General features: G+C 39.0%; 1 protein-coding gene across 1 annotated transcript; it reads left to right on the plus strand.

The window, feature by feature from the left end:
- Positions 1-2507: 2507 nt before the first annotated feature.
- On the plus strand, positions 2508-15341 carry hnf1ba (HNF1 homeobox Ba; the record flags this gene model as incomplete). The annotated part of the gene is made up of 10 exons (XM_079557060.1): positions 2508-2875; positions 4137-4336; positions 4568-4823; positions 4908-5140; positions 8718-8866; positions 9650-9776; positions 9890-10072; positions 12374-12492; positions 12718-12762; positions 15074-15341. 10 exons carry the CDS (start codon positions 2508-2510, stop codon positions 15092-15094), a joined length of 1701 nt encoding a protein of 566 aa, XP_079413186.1. The 3' UTR covers positions 15095-15341.
- Between the last annotated feature and the right edge of the window lie 2704 nt (positions 15342-18045).

Raw genomic sequence — 18045 nt, forward strand, 5'->3', positions numbered from 1 at the left:
CTTTAGCCTTTGTCTAATTTTCCACATTATATTGTACAATATTGTACAATTTTGGTGATTGGGTAATGTGTTATGATTTAGGTAATCAAAAAAACCTGACCAAATATTAGTGCTGCAACTAACGATTATTTTGGTAATCGATTCATCTACCAATTATTTTTACGATTAATCGATTTATTGCTTGGCTGTGACTGGTGTATGAAAATGTTATTTTTTTAATTTTTCAATCACATAAAGCTCAAGTGGCGCCGCTTGAGTCGATGGAGTAAACTTAAAGTAAATGTTTGTTGGAGGCTGTAAGTGCTAATTCTGCTTCTGATTAGATGAGACGTAGACAGATATTTATGAAATTTTTAATGTCATTTTTGCTCTATTTGAGCCTGTGTTTACCAGAAAACTATTAATCGATTACTAAAATAGTTCTCAACTATTTCATTAATCAATTAGTTGTCGATTAATGTATAAGCTATTTCAGCCCTATTCAATATGGATTGTCATATAAAACTCGTAAATCTATAAACCGATAGTTTAGAACTCAACAAACATGTAGTCTTAGTCTTGTGCTAGTTTAGCAGTTCATACTTCAGTCTTCTCTCAAATTAATGATAATATATAGTGAATGATGGACATATTTAAGAAATACACTATAAACAGGATCTTGATTTTAAAACCTCGTTAAAAACCGCTTTGAAGTTTTCAGCAGTGCTAGCATAATTGCACGAGGGTTTTCTAATCATAAACACAATGTACCATTAGAACACTGGAGTAATGGCTGCTAGAAATGTGCCTCTGCCCACCTATAAAATCACCCGTTTCCAGCTCGAATAGTCATTCACAACATTAACAATGTCTAGACTGTATTTCTGATTCATTTAATGTTATCCTCATTAAATAAATCAGTTTGTGGTCACTCAAAACGACGTTTTGAGTGACCACAAACTGTTAAGCGATAGAAATAGACTAATTTACAATGATAAAAATGTGTAAAACTAATTGAGAAACTTGCCTCATTAAGACGGCAGTGCATCAGAGCTGTGAGTGTGAGCTGTAATTTATCGTCTTCATTGGGTTATTACCTTAACCAATAAAGCAGCACGGCATCAAGCTTTTGACTCCAGGACCAAAGAGCAAGCAGCCTATGTGCATCTCAGGAAAACTACAACAGTGGTAGTCAAAGATAAGGGAACGGCATAATCAGGCTAATGACTCTTAATGCTACAGACTTACAGATGAAACAGGAAAGAAGCATCTTTGAAGGTGCATCATCAAAAAATTAAACAAAACAAAGCAGTAAAATCATTATAATTATGACTGAAAGTTGACAGGTTTGCCAGGTCATGTTGTTTTGTCTGCTTCTGTACTGTGTCTGGGCCAGATCAGATTGCTAAAACCTCAGTTTAAGTTATATTTACAGTGCTACTATCTGATTCAAGCACAACCAGACTATAACATGACCTCATAGACATGCAACTATGTCTACGTATTGTTGGGGAGCATTTCATCTTATTAGCCTACTAATGATCAACCAACCACATTGATGATACTACACTGAAAGATTACAGTTCTGACAAATAATTGGCTAAGATTCTTGTTGTAAACTTCTATACATATTTACAGAGATTATTGCCGTCTGTTTTCACTTTTTCTTTTTTGTTTACAGCCATTTGCGCATGAGCGTATATTTGCACCCTAACTGAACATGTTCTGTATTATGGCATTTTTTCACCAAAAGTAGATCTAGTACTTGACTTACTTACTCATACTTAACAACAAATAAATAAATGAATACAATGCTTCAAGTGATTCCAGATTATCAGAGCGCGTCTCACTCTCTTCAATGCAATGAGTTGAGTCTGGCACACATACTTAGCTTGTATTAACTGTCAATTTTAGACAAGGGGCAACTCACTCATATACAGTGAATGCCAATAAGCCTTAATAACATATTTACTAGACAGTTGTATTTTTCTTCTTCTTTTTCCAGCAACGCACAGACTGAGTGTGTATAGTGGTAGAACAAATTGACTAACAATTAAGAATAGTCTGAAAGTCTCTCTCGGTCACCTATAAGACCTGCTGATCAAATGCTCACAATGTGAATGTAGATCTCGCCTTTCTTAAAAGCCTTTATGGCATTTTCAACAGGGTACAAAGTTCATGAAAGTTTTGCTGATAAGAAGAGCCAATAAAAGCGCCAGTGGAGCAGTGTAAACACATGTCTGCCTGAGCCCAGAGCGGCCCTCATTGTGCGGATTTACATAAGGCCCATCAGCCGGCCCACTCATTACCATGTTTTATATCCCCTGCGCCCAGAAAGCATCATGGCAAAGTAGCTCCAGCCTCCCCTCAAAAGGAAGTCAGACTTGTCAGAGCAGGTGCCAGCAGAGCCAGACTACAGCTCTGGCCTGATTCAGAACCTCATTTCTCTTATGACTTGTGTTTAACCCTTCGCGCCTGGTGCCTGTGCCTTCACAAGATATTCACTGCGTTCCCATGTTGAGTTTTTGATGTTTTTGAAGATGGCATCCAAGCTGACATCCCTACAGCAAGAGCTCCTCGGCGCGCTGTTGGACTCAGGGGTCACCAAAGACGTGCTCATCCAGGCGCTGGACGACATGGACCCGAGCCCGACCTTCGGAGTCAAGCTGGAGAACATGCCCATGTCTCCACAGAGCGGGAAGATGAGCGGCAGCGATGTGGACACCAAGCCGATCTTTCACCAGCTCACCAACGGCCACAGCAAGGGCAAACCCTCCGGGGATGAGGGGTCCGAGGACGGGGACGAGTACGACACGCCGCAGATACTGAAGGACCTGCAGTCAATGAACACAGCAGAGGCCATGGAGCAGCGGGCCGAGGTGGACCGCATGTTAGCGTGAGTGGAGTTTACTCTTTCTGCTGTAATTTGAGTGGAATAAATGCCAAATCACATGTCGTGTCACCTTTCGATGCGTCAACGTTAAGCTAAAGCTAGTTGGTAAATTCAGCGTCATCTTTGTTTGCAATTTAAAAAATTAACCCGCCTTCGTTTGCACTAAGTTCGATTATTATTATTATTATTATTATTATTATTATTATTATTATTATTATTATTATTATGTAATTTACCAAAACTTTAGGGTAGTTAAACTCAGGGAAACATTGATATACATAATTCAATATTGATACAAACTTCAAATACAATTTTATAATATAACAATAATAACAACAATAATAATAATAGTAATAAAAACAAATGACTATTGTTAATAATAATAACAATTATTATTATTATTATTATTATTATTATTATTATTATTATTATTATAGTAAGTTCCTAATATGAATCCAGATGTTTCAACACTAAACCACGTGTAGTTAAGTTGTTATTAATTTTATTCTATAAATCATCAACTGAAAGATACACAGTAGCGTGTGATTAGAATGAATGAGATCTGGTTATTCATTGTCAAAAGTTATAAACTAACATCTCCCACTTAACCCGCAGAGCTTGTCGTAGGCCTCCACATTCAGTCCAAAACAAACAGACGTGTGTAGATTTGCTCTAATTACTGCTGTCTATGTCTATAGCCGCAAATCTCGGGTTATTGCGCACGTGGTGACTCTCTATTCTTCGTATTCTTAGCGATGGTTGCGAGAAATGCGCCTCTGCACACCTATGTAGGTCTTCCATTATTAACAACGTCTAGACTGTATTTCTGATTAATTTAATGTTATCCTCGTTGAAAAAAAAAGTAGGCTAGGTCTTTTCTTTCAAAAGCACTGGTATATATATATATATATATATATATATACAGTCTTTTTTTTTTTAGGTTTTTGGCTTTTTTATTGAGTGTTTTCTTTCTTAACTATTGTGTTTTGTAGCAAGATACAAAACACAGTATATTTTAAATAAAATGTAACTTTGTATTAATTATATTATATACATTTTTTAATTTAATTCAGTTTTAAAATACAAGCGATCACTGCAGAAATTAATATCAATTTTAAATTAATCTTTCAATTACATCTAATCAACCAAACCAAGTTTTTTGCAAAATTGTTAATGGAAAATTGTATTTATTTATTTTTATTGATTTATTTGTTTTTGATATTTTGTTGTGTGTTGATGATTCATGTATGTTTCCGTAATGCAGCGATGACCCATGGCGTGCTGCCCGCATGATCAAAGGTTACATGCAACAACACAACATTCCCCAGCGAGAGGTGGTGGACGTTACGAGTCTGAACCAGTCTCACCTCTCACAGCACCTCAACAAAGGCACGCCCATGAAAACCCAGAAGCGCATGGCCCTCTACACCTGGTATGTCAAGAAACAGCGGGAAATTCTCAGACGTAAGTTAATATTTGAGTTTCTCACACCTCAGCCATGGCCTTTAATCTATTGACAAAAGCACAACACTTGATTTAGCCTTTATATCTGTAGGGAAGTTATATTGGTGGTTGGTTCCTGAGCACATGACAGCAGCAGTAAATTTATGGCGTCCTTTTAAATGCTTAGCACTAATAATTCTAATGAAATCTTTATACTAAATTATTTTTATTTTATTATTTTCATTTTTTCAGAATTCAACCAAGCGCCAGGTTCGGGCGTGGGTATGTCAGACAAAGGCAACCAGGATCCGATATATTTCTTTCCTGAGTACAACCCTGGTCAGATGGGCCAGTCTGGTGATGAAGTCAGTGAACCGTCCAGCAAGAAAATGAGGCGCAATCGTTTCAAATGGGGTCCAGCGTCACAGCAAATCCTATATCAGGCTTATGAGAGGCAAAAGAACCCCAGCAAGGAGGAAAGGGAGTCTTTGGTTGAAGAATGTAATAGGTATAATAAATATGTCAACAATGCTTTGTTTTTTTTTTTATGTAAGAATATTTGATTGTTGATTATACTATTTTCTTATTGCAGAGCTGAGTGTCATCAAAGAGGGGTATCACCTTCCAAAGCTCAAGGCCTGGGATCTAACCTAGTCACGGAAGTCAGGGTTTACAACTGGTTCGCAAACCGCCGTAAAGAAGAAGCCTTCAGACAGAAACTAGCCCTGGATGCCTATACCACACCCACCCACAGCATCAACCCACTGTTGTCCCATGGCTCACCTCATCACCAGACCAGCGCTTCCCCTCCCAGTAAGATGCCAGGTAGAGTGTTACGGAGGCTACGGTTAGGATATACTACAAATAAATTAATCTTGAATTACTATATTTTATTCACTGAAAAAGGAAAAGACCTCCTGTTGATGAGATCAGATAGGCAGAGAAAGAGAGGACAAGTGATCAATGAGCATGACAGAGTGAGCTGAGCAAATGCCATTGTTATTCTGATCTTTGAAAACACACTGAAAACAATCCACATTGTACCTGCAATCTCCCCACCAAAGTCAGCATGGAGGGCATGACACAAAGGGCAGCCCTTGTGTGACAGGCCGAGGTCAGGAGTGGGTCACAGAGAGCAACATTTGCGTTACCTTCACTTAACACCATAATTTCTACATTTCCTTGATGTACCCAGAGTAAATGACACTACTCAGACAACTGCTAACACACCCATTATTTGTGTTTGCCTTAATTAGTATTGACAGAGTCTGGTTATATGACATAACAAGAGAGGTGATAGGATTTACACAGCATTATCCTTTGTCATCATTCACTCTCCATAAATCTGTGATTTGAGGGACTCAATCAGGGTCTTTTGTTGTCTGCTCATGTTCGAACAGGAGAAGGAAAACAAACAGTTTGCCTTGACCTGCTCTTTTACCTGTGGATTAATTGGCCTCACGTAGATTCTCTGTTTGTTGGAGGGTTTGTTGTCCTAAACACCTGACCAGGCTCTGACCTCAGGTTTCAATGTCAGAGGGGTCATCCATAGGTAGTAGAAGTGGAGTCCTTGAGAAGCAGGAGGGAAGGCTTGCTACAACTTTCCAAAGTCCTATGCGGCGACTTACAAGGTTTCCTGCTGGCAGGCTGCCGGCAGCATCAGCTGTTTTTCAGTGTCAAACCCTAGCTGACAATAGTTTCTCAGCTGGGTTTCTCATTGCGTTGCTAGGGCACGGGCTGTATAATGCATGCTTAATGGACAATTAAAATCCTTTGCTGCTACATCTCCAAGGCCTTTGATAAGGCACTTCTCTGCCTTCTCCTCTCTATACTCTGGCTCAGCAGGACACTCCATTGTCTGTGGTGTATTAGAAGCCTACAGTGACTGTAGCTTAGGTTCATTTATCTCTGCTGAGCCATGTGGGGCTGTTTAAAAGCCCCCTTACCTTTACAGGCCTAGTCTAGTTGCTGGGCCTGGTGGCAGACATGGAGCAGCAGGAGCTGTCCACTGGGGTATTGGCCAGACAGGACTGATTACCTCTTTTTTGGGCATACATAAAACTCCTGTTCCCTTTCTTTAACTACAGCCACACCTTTAGTGATATGACAAAGGTCACCGGTGGGTCAGAACACACAAACTCCTCTTACTTTGGGAGTTTTATTGATTTTGTTTCACTTCATTGGTTAGTTGGTCACATTTGAATGGACAGTCAAATAGGGTTTGCTGTTGGTTATTATTCTTTAAGATCAGAAAGGATACAGCTAGACAGGTAAACTTGTGTTCTTAACCTTAGCTCTCAACCTTTTTTGCTACATAAAATATTATATATATATATATATATATATATATATATATATATATATATATATATATATATATAATATTAACAGAATGTATATTACAATAATAATAAGAATAACAATAATAGGAATAATAATGATATCTTTGTTTAGTTTTAACACTTATCATGGTGTACAACAGCAGTATAGCAAAAACATCTGACTGAAGATGTAGTGGAAGACAAATTTAGCCTGTGCTGTGTCTGTCAATGTGACTCTGTGCTCTTAAAGACAAAGAGACAAAAGTCGCGGAGTAAGAAGTTCCTGATCAGCTACAGTAGCAGGAGGCATGTTCTGTGGGTAGAGCTTCACCTCAGGCTAGTCCAAAACAAGCTGCCCCTCAGAAAGGATGCCCGAGCTCTGCACTTTCTACAGTCCTGACTCGGAAACCACAAAGGCAATGGTTACGTCCTGCAGAGACACAGGAGGTCTGTCATATGCAGCGGCACTACAAAGGACAGTGCCTGGGGTTGGGGATGCATGCTTTGATAGTACATGGGACACACAGGGAGCTAGAGCCTTTTAAACCTCTGGAAGATTTTTTTTTTCTCCTCCTCTGAAGTTCTCACCCACCTCCTGCTCTCAGTGATAGTTCCTTCAGTGCCCTCTCCATTTTTTCCACAAAAAACAACATTTATTTGTGCAATGCCTTCATAAATGTCTTACTTTTTTATTCACAAAATTATATTTGCCTTAGTTTGAGTAGCATTTCATTCCCCCTTGGACCCTTTAAAAGATCGCCTAGCTTTGAGATAACTGCCTTTTATGGGTCTTTCTCTATTGTGTGGCAATGGGGGTCATGAGTCCAATTGAGTCCTTTATTGTTCTGTGGCAGAGTTTACAAGGCCCAGTGAAGTGCTGTGAGGTTTCCACTTGTCACTATGTTGTGGAGGATAGTATAAACTCTATAGGTGAACTAAATGAGGTAAATTTGTTGTAGGGGTGCACGATCTTTACAAAAGTATCCAACTCCGATTGTTCATAGATGCATTGTGATAAGATTTGCAGTTTGTGTTTTAAAGTTGCAATTCAGCTCCCAGTGGACAGAAGGACATTTGAGAGAATACTGAATTATATTAGCTGCTAAGCTTCTACAAGAATCACATACATTTCAGTTTGTGGAGGTCTAAACTGCAGGGTTTTCCGGTTTGCATGATGAATCCCTTTGGAGAGACAATTTTTATTCAATTAATTCTGCTGCCCGAATACCTTTGTATTATACTTAGTTGACGTATTATACTTAGTTGTTTAATGGATTTCTTGCAAATTCGGTGTTTGTTGACCATGCGCTTGATAACCTGTCTGCATCCACTGTAAATTACTAAAAGTGGCATGAACAATGTTAATTGTTAATTTAGCAGATTTAGTGAATACTTCTATCACAGAAGGGGTTATTTGAGTCTGTCCAGTGCTGGGTGAATGGTTTGATGGGGGGGCTCTCTGGAGCTGTCACTTAGGTCAGGGACGAAAAGCCCGGCAAGATGTGAGATCTTTGGACAAACAGTTGGCCACTCAGGGCGGGGCAGTGTCTGTGTGGGATAAGAATGTGTTTGACATTGCTTGTAATTGTGTAATGTTTACTCTGTTGATATCAGAGAGGGACTGCATCAGCAAACAGGTATTTGATTGTCGATTGTTAAGAGTGGAGCATTCCTTATACTCCTTAGACATGGATTTATAAAAGCTCTAAAGTTGTTGGTAATGGCAAGTGGTAACATTATTTGTTTCTCAAAAGGCAGAGATAATACTGACATAAGTTGAGCAGGTTGTGGACTGATCAGAGGCTTTGGGACTCAGAGTTTAGCTGCCGCAGTGAATGAGTGTACTTAGTGAATGGCCTTGGCTGAGCTACATAGATAGCAGCAGTGGACAGGTCAGTGTGTTTGTTTGCTTTTTCCTCTTTTTCCTCTCTGCTCTGTCTGAGGCAAAATAGCAGAAGAGCCAGTATTTCTCTATTAAGACGTCTTTGGGTATTTTTTTTTTACCCTGAAACATAACAATAACCAGGATGTTAATGGACCATATCTTTATCTTTATCTCTCTCTTTCTCACACTCTTTCAGTGCGGTACAGCCAGGGTGAGGTCACCTCCTCATCGAGCATCAGTCACCACAGCAGCAACGCCATGGCGACCAGTCAGTCGGTGCTACAGCAGGTGTCTCCGGGAGGATTGGACCACAGCCACAGCCTGCTGTCACCTGACGCCAAGATGGTGAGTGAACACACCTGGGCCTCATGGCCTTAGATTAGATAAGGGCAGGCCTACATTTAGCAGGTTCCTGAACCTCCCATGGACCCACTGGCAAGAGCCAACAATTAGGACATTGTACTGCTGTGTTTGGGAGGTGCAGATGAGGTGGCCATGGCTGGACTAGCTCACAACCTTCAGCGGCGGCACCAGTCAAGTTCATCACACAGCCAATAAACCTGACAAAGAAACATTCTGCTGCTATTGATCAAATGCTCTGCAAAGAGAAGCCTCAGGTTTAGTGCTGCTTGCTCTGCCAAAGAAATGACGCCAGCTTTTGATTATGCCCGGTACTTTTTCCAACTTCAGAGAAAAGCCTGAATTTCTCCCCTCTGCCCTAGTACAATATTTGATCAGTGACAAGGAAACATAGTTCAAGAACCACTGCATTTTCAGTGCTTTATGATGTGACATATTTCCACTGCTGACATTGCTACAAACACAGAGCATGTTAATGCTGCTAACTTTACTTATAATCAAGTGTTCATTCAGAAACACAACAAGCTGAAGCTCACTATATATTTATATATTTTTATATCTATCTGTCCGAGAAAAACCTGCTCAGATTTTTATGTACTTTTGTGTGTCCTGTGTTTTCTTACCTTGAAAACATATGACATTCTCGTCAAATGAATGTAAACTTGCTGACTAGACACAAAAGTTTATCGATACCTAAGTCTTTCACCTGCATTGTCCTCTAATGTCATGAATTTTATTTTATTAATACATTCCCGTATTATTTTTCAGATTTCTGGCTCAGGCGGCGGACTTCCTCCAGTGAGCACATTGACCAACATACACAGTTCCCATCACAGTCACCAGCAGACACAGAACCTTATCATGCCTCTATCAGGAGTCATGGCTATTGCACAGAGTGAGTCCACAGTACAGCGCATATGACTAAGACAAACACAGTTGATGCTTCAGTGCTCACTCCCCCTTGCTTTCAGGTTTGTGTCTAACATTGCTGATCTCTGTTGTCGATAGGTTTAAATACGTCGCAGTCCCAAACGGTGCCAGTGATCAACAGTGTGGCGGGGAGCTTAGCAGCACTTCAGCCTGTTCAGTTCTCTCAATCGCTCCACAGCCCTCACCAGCAAAGTCTCATGCAGCAGTCTCCCAGCCATATGAGCCAGCAGCCCTTCATGGCCACAGTCACACACTCACACAGTAAGTAATTTTTACCATACACCATCTTTTACCCTTTTGTATTCAAATGGACTAAAAACATTTTCTTAAATTGGAACTGTTCATTCCCTCTATTTATTCCCATGCTACTATTCAGTGGTGGATGATGTACTCAGTTTACTTGAATACTGATGTTTAATGCTTATGTGAGTAAAAGGATCACACTGTTTATTTGTTATTCAGAAACATGACCTATGTAAATGAAAGAAATTAATTGCATCTGCAGTTTGATTATAGTAGCAGTAATTAGGGCCTGACCAATATGGATTTGATATGGAAAAAAATCTCTCAAATCACCTATAGTTAAACATTAATTATTATGGTAAATTATTATGGAATCATAGAAATATAGAGAAATATATGTAATACGGCTGGGACGATTATTACGATTTTATTACGAAGTTATATGTTAACTTTAAAATGTGTAAAACGTTATGTGTCCAAAGACATTGATTGAAGTGTTAAGATTGACAAGTGCATGAACACAAAATAAAACAAAGTGCTGTGTCACTGTTACTGAAAAACAAAGGAGTGCAGGATAAAAATGCCTCCAAACACAAGTATTGAAAGTATTACGATACTTGATGAAGTATACTTGATATTGCAGCAAAAAGTACTGCAATCCAAATCCGATCCGATAATAATATCTAATAGAGGTCGACCGATGTGGATTTTTCTAAGGCCGATGACAATTACCGTATTGGGAATTTTGATTGGCTGATGCCGATATGCACCGTTGATATTTTTGGATAAATTTGAATAAATGTCCAGTCTATAATCCTGTGTATGAATCTAAACATGTCAGTGTTTAATTGTGACAGCAGGGGGCGCTGTATATTCTTGTTTAGTAGGTACTTCCGAGGGAGCTTTTTGAAAGACAAAAATCATTAGATTCCAAAACAATAAAGGGCAAGTCTCTATTTCGTATGGCTCTGCAATTATACACAAAAGTCTGCAACATAAAAGGAAGTTGCGGGAGGGCTCATTTTATTTGGTGCAAAAAAGCGGGAACACTTACGGTTCCTGAGATATCGGCCTTAAAATCGGTTTTGGAGATATCAGCCGATATTGAAAATACCCTAACAGACCCTAACAGAAACTCTTATCTGGTGTGCAGTAGCTTAGGGACCCGCCTTCAACATAGCACCAACGAGCCGTGACCCAAATAATATGAATAATTTGATTTCATAACTTGTAAATATGGTCCAATAACTCTATGAGAGAGAAACAGTTTTTATCCAAACTGAAATTGTCCAAATGTTTTCCTTAATCATATATTTGGAAGTGATTGGCTCATTCAAGTCTTTTCATCTGACCAACATCAAGCACATCATTTTAAATGTTGTCTCCACTATTGGATACTTTATGAGACATGTGACTTTAGTTCATGTGCTGAGAGAGAATGCGCTGAACTTTGTGACTCAAAGAAATCTGCATTTTGACAGCTACCAAAGCTTACAATCATGGATTACTTACCTGTCCACCGCCTCAGTTTTACATTATGGGATTATTAGAATGTTGTGATGTTATGTAAACACAACCTATACTGTTGATTCCAATTATTTTTTTCATAAGGCTAACCATAAAAACTGTCAAAGCAAGTCATCAACAAGGCTTATGCCCCCCTGAAAATGGTCCTTTAGGTCTTACTTAACTACCATTTGAGAATTTTCCAGGGCTTAATACTTTTGTCACCATATTTTTTTCTCTGGAAAAAACACAAGGATTTAAGTATCAGACTGCTACACATAAAATATATTGGGTTTTATATGACCTTTATTTAATGACTGAAAAGTCTCACTGAGATTCCGAATCTTGTTTTCAGGGGAGTCCTGGCTTCAACCAATATTTGTAAAGCGCTATTCACGCACTCAAAGCTCTATAACAGGAATTACAAAAAATACAAACAATGCCATTAAAACATCCATAAACAGCATATAAAACTATACTATACTATACTATACTAAAACTATACTATACAGAAAGTCAAAACACTCTGTATTATATGATCTGAATGTTTAAAAAGTGTAGCTGTATGTAAAATACAATGTTTTTTTATTTATTCATTTATTTAACTCAAAAGCGCCAAGCCAATAAAGTATGAAAGAAACGGAGCAGGAGGAGAAGATCAAGTCGTATAATAATAATACATACAATGTATGTATGTAAGATGCAATTAAAGGCCTCAGTTGGTGCTCTGTTGTACAAGGTCTTCGATATAATCAAGCATGTACAAGCAACGTTTTGTGCCCACTACAAATCATATATTGATGTTTTCTACAGTGTATCCACATAAACAAGAACCGCCACAATACTCCCACTCGTCGCGGTTTCCCTCGGCAATGGTTGTCACGGACGCCAACAGCCTCAGCACACTCAGCTCCATGTCCTCCAGCAAATCGGTGAGTCTCTTGCTACATGTCACATTATTTGATGCATTACTTTTATTTGGATCTGCATTCCTATTGGGGGAAAATAAACATAATCGCTGATATTTGTAATCAAATGTATACAGTACTTTTGCATCTCAGTTTCTTAAAATTCCAAATGCGCAAGTAAATCACTTCACAAATTGGCCCCAGACAGAAGTGTGTGTATTGATTGTGTGTTGTTTTGTTCAATATTAGGACCTACCAGTAAACAAGATGGTCCAACTCGGGGGTCTCTCCTGGGTAAATACCATTTTACTAGTTCAGCCCACCTGAAATGATTGCACAAAACACATGATTTAATGTAATTTGAACTGTTCACGTTGCCGCTTTGTAGTTTTCCTTTCCAACGAGCAAATACACAGGAAATACAGACAGTATACTATACTCCTCTCAATACCTATTTCCTCTCCAATTGCAGCCTAATCAATCAGATGCTCCCTCAGCCTGAACGGCCCTTGATTAATGTGCCCTCCTTTCACTTTCCTCTCGCTGCAAAGAGACACTTCCCTCCACGATCAGGAAATGAGCCTCGCTGTTAATCAAAGTTGTCCAACCTCGCAACTTGCTACTTTTCTCCATGCAACACTGAAGCTACAGAGGACATAGCCCGGGTCAGAGGGGGTTCCTTTTTTTTTCTTTGCGATTAATTACAGCTCTTCCTCTTTCCAACTTCTCCCTGCTCTCTGTGAGCGCTCTAGCCTGAAATGTGGCCCATGTTGCTTTCACACGCTCAATTTCCCACACCGAGGCAGAGTGCAAACTGATGGGTTAGCACACAAGGTAGACATTAGCCTGCGACTTTACAAGTTATATGCTGTTGCATTTACAGTGACTGATGAATAATAAAGATACAATATTTTAATAATGTATTTGCAATATTTTGACCATCACCGAGTATGGAGTGAATGAATAATGCACGAAATTGTAAAGCGACTTTGGAAAAGAGCTATATGAGACTATTGCATTATTATTATTATTATTATTATTATTATTATTATTATTATTATTATTATTATTATTATTATTATTTAGATAATTTTCTTGTATGTTCTCAAAATATTCTACATAGCATAAATGATACAAAATGATTGCGTCGAAAATCAGAATAGGATCAAAATGTGATCAGTGGGTCCCGAACTTTTCACACGAAGGACCACATAATAAAGTATTTGACTCATCTACAACCAGTCTGCACTAAAAGGGGCTACAATAGAACTGAACTTGGACTAGATTAGGACTAAACTGGGTGCTAAACCAAGGAAAGATCTTATAATAAGGCACAATAATGTAATTATCCTTTTCGTAGTGTTAATGGGATGATTGGGGGGTCTTTCATCTCCCCCTGGTGTCTCTGGCCAGAAAACCATAATTGCAACTTTCCTGCGCCAGGTCGGAGGCACAATACACACTAATGGAATCACGAAGAAGAAGCTAACTGGCTAACGGGCTAAGCTAACTGCGGGCTAACACCACTTAAACAGTGTTTACAGCCAAGTTTGAGTGAAAAAAAATATCTCCATTGTGTAATTGTTTGTACAATATCCCTCTCTCCCTTTGTCTTTTCTGTCAGCGTAGTATTTACTCTCACGGACTATTAATGAGTAAAAAACGTAACATGCTACGACACCTGTAGTGGCACTTATGGCCTCTAGGGGCTTAGTTCTGCTTTAAATCTAATTGATGTACCTAAAGCCTAAAGTTGCTTATAACCTTGAGTACCAGGTGAAGTGTGTACAACTGCCACAATTTGGAAACCAATGAGTTAAATAATTTATGACTTATTTAAATTTACTGACCACAAACACGTGAAGAACTTTTTAATCTTAATCTTTCATGCTGTCTCTGCCTTTGTTTGGACTACGTTTGGTGTATCCCATCGTTTCTTATCAGGGCTTAACTTAAATGGGGAGATGCAGTTGGTATGACACAACAGCACACTTTAGGCTTTATAACACTCCCTGTTTACCTGGAGACCTATTATACCCCCTGTGTGTAATGACTCAGGTTATACCCATAGGTCAGCTTTATCAGGTGAGACTGTTTGTTAGCAGCGGGGTCACACAGGGGTCGCGTGCCTCCACCCCTTGAAATGGGACAAAAATAAATTCCACAAACAAATTTACAAAAAAAAAAGGAAGACTTAGAATGGAGACCTGGATTTCCACAGTCGGCAGAAGAGGGATGGGGGATTTATTTGGTCAGGTGTGGCACATGGGTAGGTACAGGGAAGTATTGACATAGGTTTCATTTGTCAGGTGCTTTCTGGGAGGCCTTGTTGTTCGTACTTGCTTTGGGAAACAGTGTCGAAATTCACAGTATATTTTAGCCTTGCACAACGTGTTGAAATAGAAACAGGGTTGCAATTTTTCTATTTCAGTTTTCTCTCAAATGTTACTGCTCCTGAGCGTGTATAAAATGGACATAATGAATTGAATCTTTTAGTCAGTGTCTTTTTTTCCTCTGATCCACTGTTTTTTTTTTTTTAATGATTGTTTTTGTGTAACCCCTTTAACATTTTTCCCCTCCATCTTTCCCTCCCTTGTGCTTTCAGTGTCCACTTCAAGCTTGGTGAGCGCATCCACCTGACTTCCCCGGTGCCCGGCAACTGCAGCACATTTTCCGCCCTCGCGCAGCCGTAACCCTTGACAACGTGTAATATCCAAGCAAACGGCGCACCGAAAGATGAGTCAGTCGACAAACACGGAGGGGACAGCGATGTGCAAAGTGAAAACGGTGCAGAGAAGAAGAAGAAGAAGAACAAGGAGAAGAAGGAAGAAGAAAAAAACACTCACCTGAAGGCAAGGAGACGGGAAACTGTTGCACACCAACAAAGATCAACAAAGACAATGACATTTTATATATTTTATGCTTCAACTACAATCTCAAAACAGTATTACATTTTTCTGTCCTCCTTTTAATTTTTTCCAGCTTTTGTGGCACGACGAAGGAACAAAAACAGCAAGCACCAAATTTTTTTTAACTGGACCTAAATGAAGGACATTTTGAAGCACATTATTTTAATTGTTGATAATGAGAAAGAGACTCACAATGCATCCATTTTCTGGATGCCCCATGACGCATCGCTGTATATCCCCTTGCACACGTGTGGAAGGATCTGTTTGACAATCACAATGGGCTATCATGCATTACTGGCCAAAAATATGTCTTCCATTGTTTATTATTGTTTCACATTTCGTTTATCTGTATCACTGAACTGCTTTGTTTTAAATTGCTGAATGTGTATACTGTGATTGAAAGGACTTTGACAATCTTACGGACTATGCAATACTTCTGTGAACTGCTTGGTCTAAATAGATGAAGTGGGGTAAACAAAACCAGTTGGCCTTTGTGATGAGTCTATGAATGCCAACTATAGTGTAAAATAGCTCTGCCAAAGGATTGACGTATTAGAGTTCACCTCTCAAAGTTGACCTGGAAAGCAAAGTCTATGAACCAGTTTGGCCTCAGGGGAGGTCTGACTCATGCCTTAACTGCGTCCCGTACTCTTCCATAGAAACCTCTGGCTAATGTTTGCGCACACACTCAGGTGAATTTCAGAAATAGCTCTCACCACTCCTCCCCTCTCCCACTTCTGTTGCAATGTGAAAAGACACAGCATCGGCCTGATAACTATGCCCCCTTGGGTAGAAAGAAAACATTGACAAGTATCCAAAACCAAAACATTGTCATAATTGTCTGGTAGATTGAGTGAGGCATCAAAGAGTGCATGTTATGACAGCAGCTTGTGTAATCATATAGGAATGTACAGAGGCCAATAAAAGGAGCACTCACATTATAAGTAAATTAACACTTCTTGTAACTATCAACCCTTGCATATGTTTGTCCTGGAAACACCCCTTCACCTGTTCAACATTAGGTCACTCTTTTTCTTGTACTGGTAGTTTGTGACTGTTATTGGCACACTGACTGACTGTAATCACTGAGTTTTGTGACAGGATGTGATTTTGTTTCTCTCTATTGTATTATTTTTGTATAAAATTGTAATCAATCAAATCGTTATTTATACTTTCTGAGAAGATATTAATATTGCAAGTAAAAGTTTGTTTTCCTAAAATATGTGTGTGTGGACTTTTGTTACCCTTGTACAAATTTGAATATACACAATACTCCATTTAATGTACTCATCATGCTTTTTGTTACAGTTACAGTATTTTACTTAACAGCCCCTATACTCAAAGTATCTAATAAGGCTGCTCAACATATTGCCAAATTATTGTTGTGGTTTTTGTGTGGTTTTTTTTGCAATCAAGTGATACAATATTCATAAACCACAGAGGTCTTCCATGATTTACAAAAACATGTCAAATAAGGTAAGGTTTGGCAGAATTTGATAAAATCAAATCCTTATCCTAATCGTTGCATTAAAAATCATGTATCTGGTCATTAAAAACAATTAAATTTGACTTCTGCCACCTTTATAAACTAGTAATGAGTGCCTCTCTTGCCAAGCCCAGTGCCCTGTCCCAGTGCTGACCTCAAGCTCTCCCAGAGCCCTGCTGAGGGTGGCCTTGTAATCCCCTGATGTTGCTGCATTTGGTTTTCAATGAGGTCTTTGATTTTCAGACCCAGGAAGCCTCTAAAGATCTGAGCTTGTCCCTTATAGAAAAAGGAAACTGTCAGTTACATTTGCATATGTTAGAGTTTTAAACACAACTCTAAATCCATTCAAAATCACAGTTAGGTCAAACTACATTAGCAACTTCTGAGAAAAAAAGAAAACGTTTAATTATTATAATACATTTCATACTTTTTGCAAAAAAACACAATCATTGCAATACTATTTCATTCTTCTGCAATAACATTTGTGAAATAATGCAATAAGTGTGACTGATTTTGCAAGTATTGCGATATATTGCAATAATAAATATTGTTGTGACTCAGCGGACTCAGTAACTTAAAGCTGTAAATTTCTTTCCTTTGTTTAAGTTTTTCAACAAGCCACATTTAAAGGCCCCTAATTTGCAGTAAATTCCACATTCAAATCCAATGAAAGCTGTCCAGTATCATTTATTGCTGAACCTTGTCGGCCTATTCATTTTTAAAGACAGTCTGTGTTCACATGAGTTGGGGCAATTGCTTTTTGAACTGCAAGCATTGTGGTCTGTCTCTATTGTCTGACCCATACCATAAAACCATTACACGTTTTTAAGTAGCTGTTTTGTGCCAGTAATAAATCTGTTGAGGTCTCTAGCAGATAGTATGCAGAGTATTATAGAGGCACTGATCTTCTGACTGATCACTGCCATCATGTACATGAAATGGCTAAAGGACAGAGTATGGAGATGACAGTAGAGCCAACAAAGCTGAAGCTGTGGAGAACAGGAGAGGTCCCCACGAACAGTGAGGCGACGCACAAGGAACAGAGAAGAACAAAGACACAGAAAGTGGAAGCTGCAGGCTGAATGTGGCTGTGTGTTTTGCAGTAGCAGAATAAAAGATACTACATCAACTCCAGCTGAGGCCCAAAGGGTTAATGGATAAGACTACCCAGCAGGGGCCAAG

This window comes from Gobius niger (genome assembly GCF_951799975.1).
Source record: "Gobius niger genome assembly, chromosome: 1".
NCBI classification, from domain to species: domain Eukaryota; kingdom Metazoa; phylum Chordata; class Actinopteri; order Gobiiformes; family Gobiidae; genus Gobius; species Gobius niger.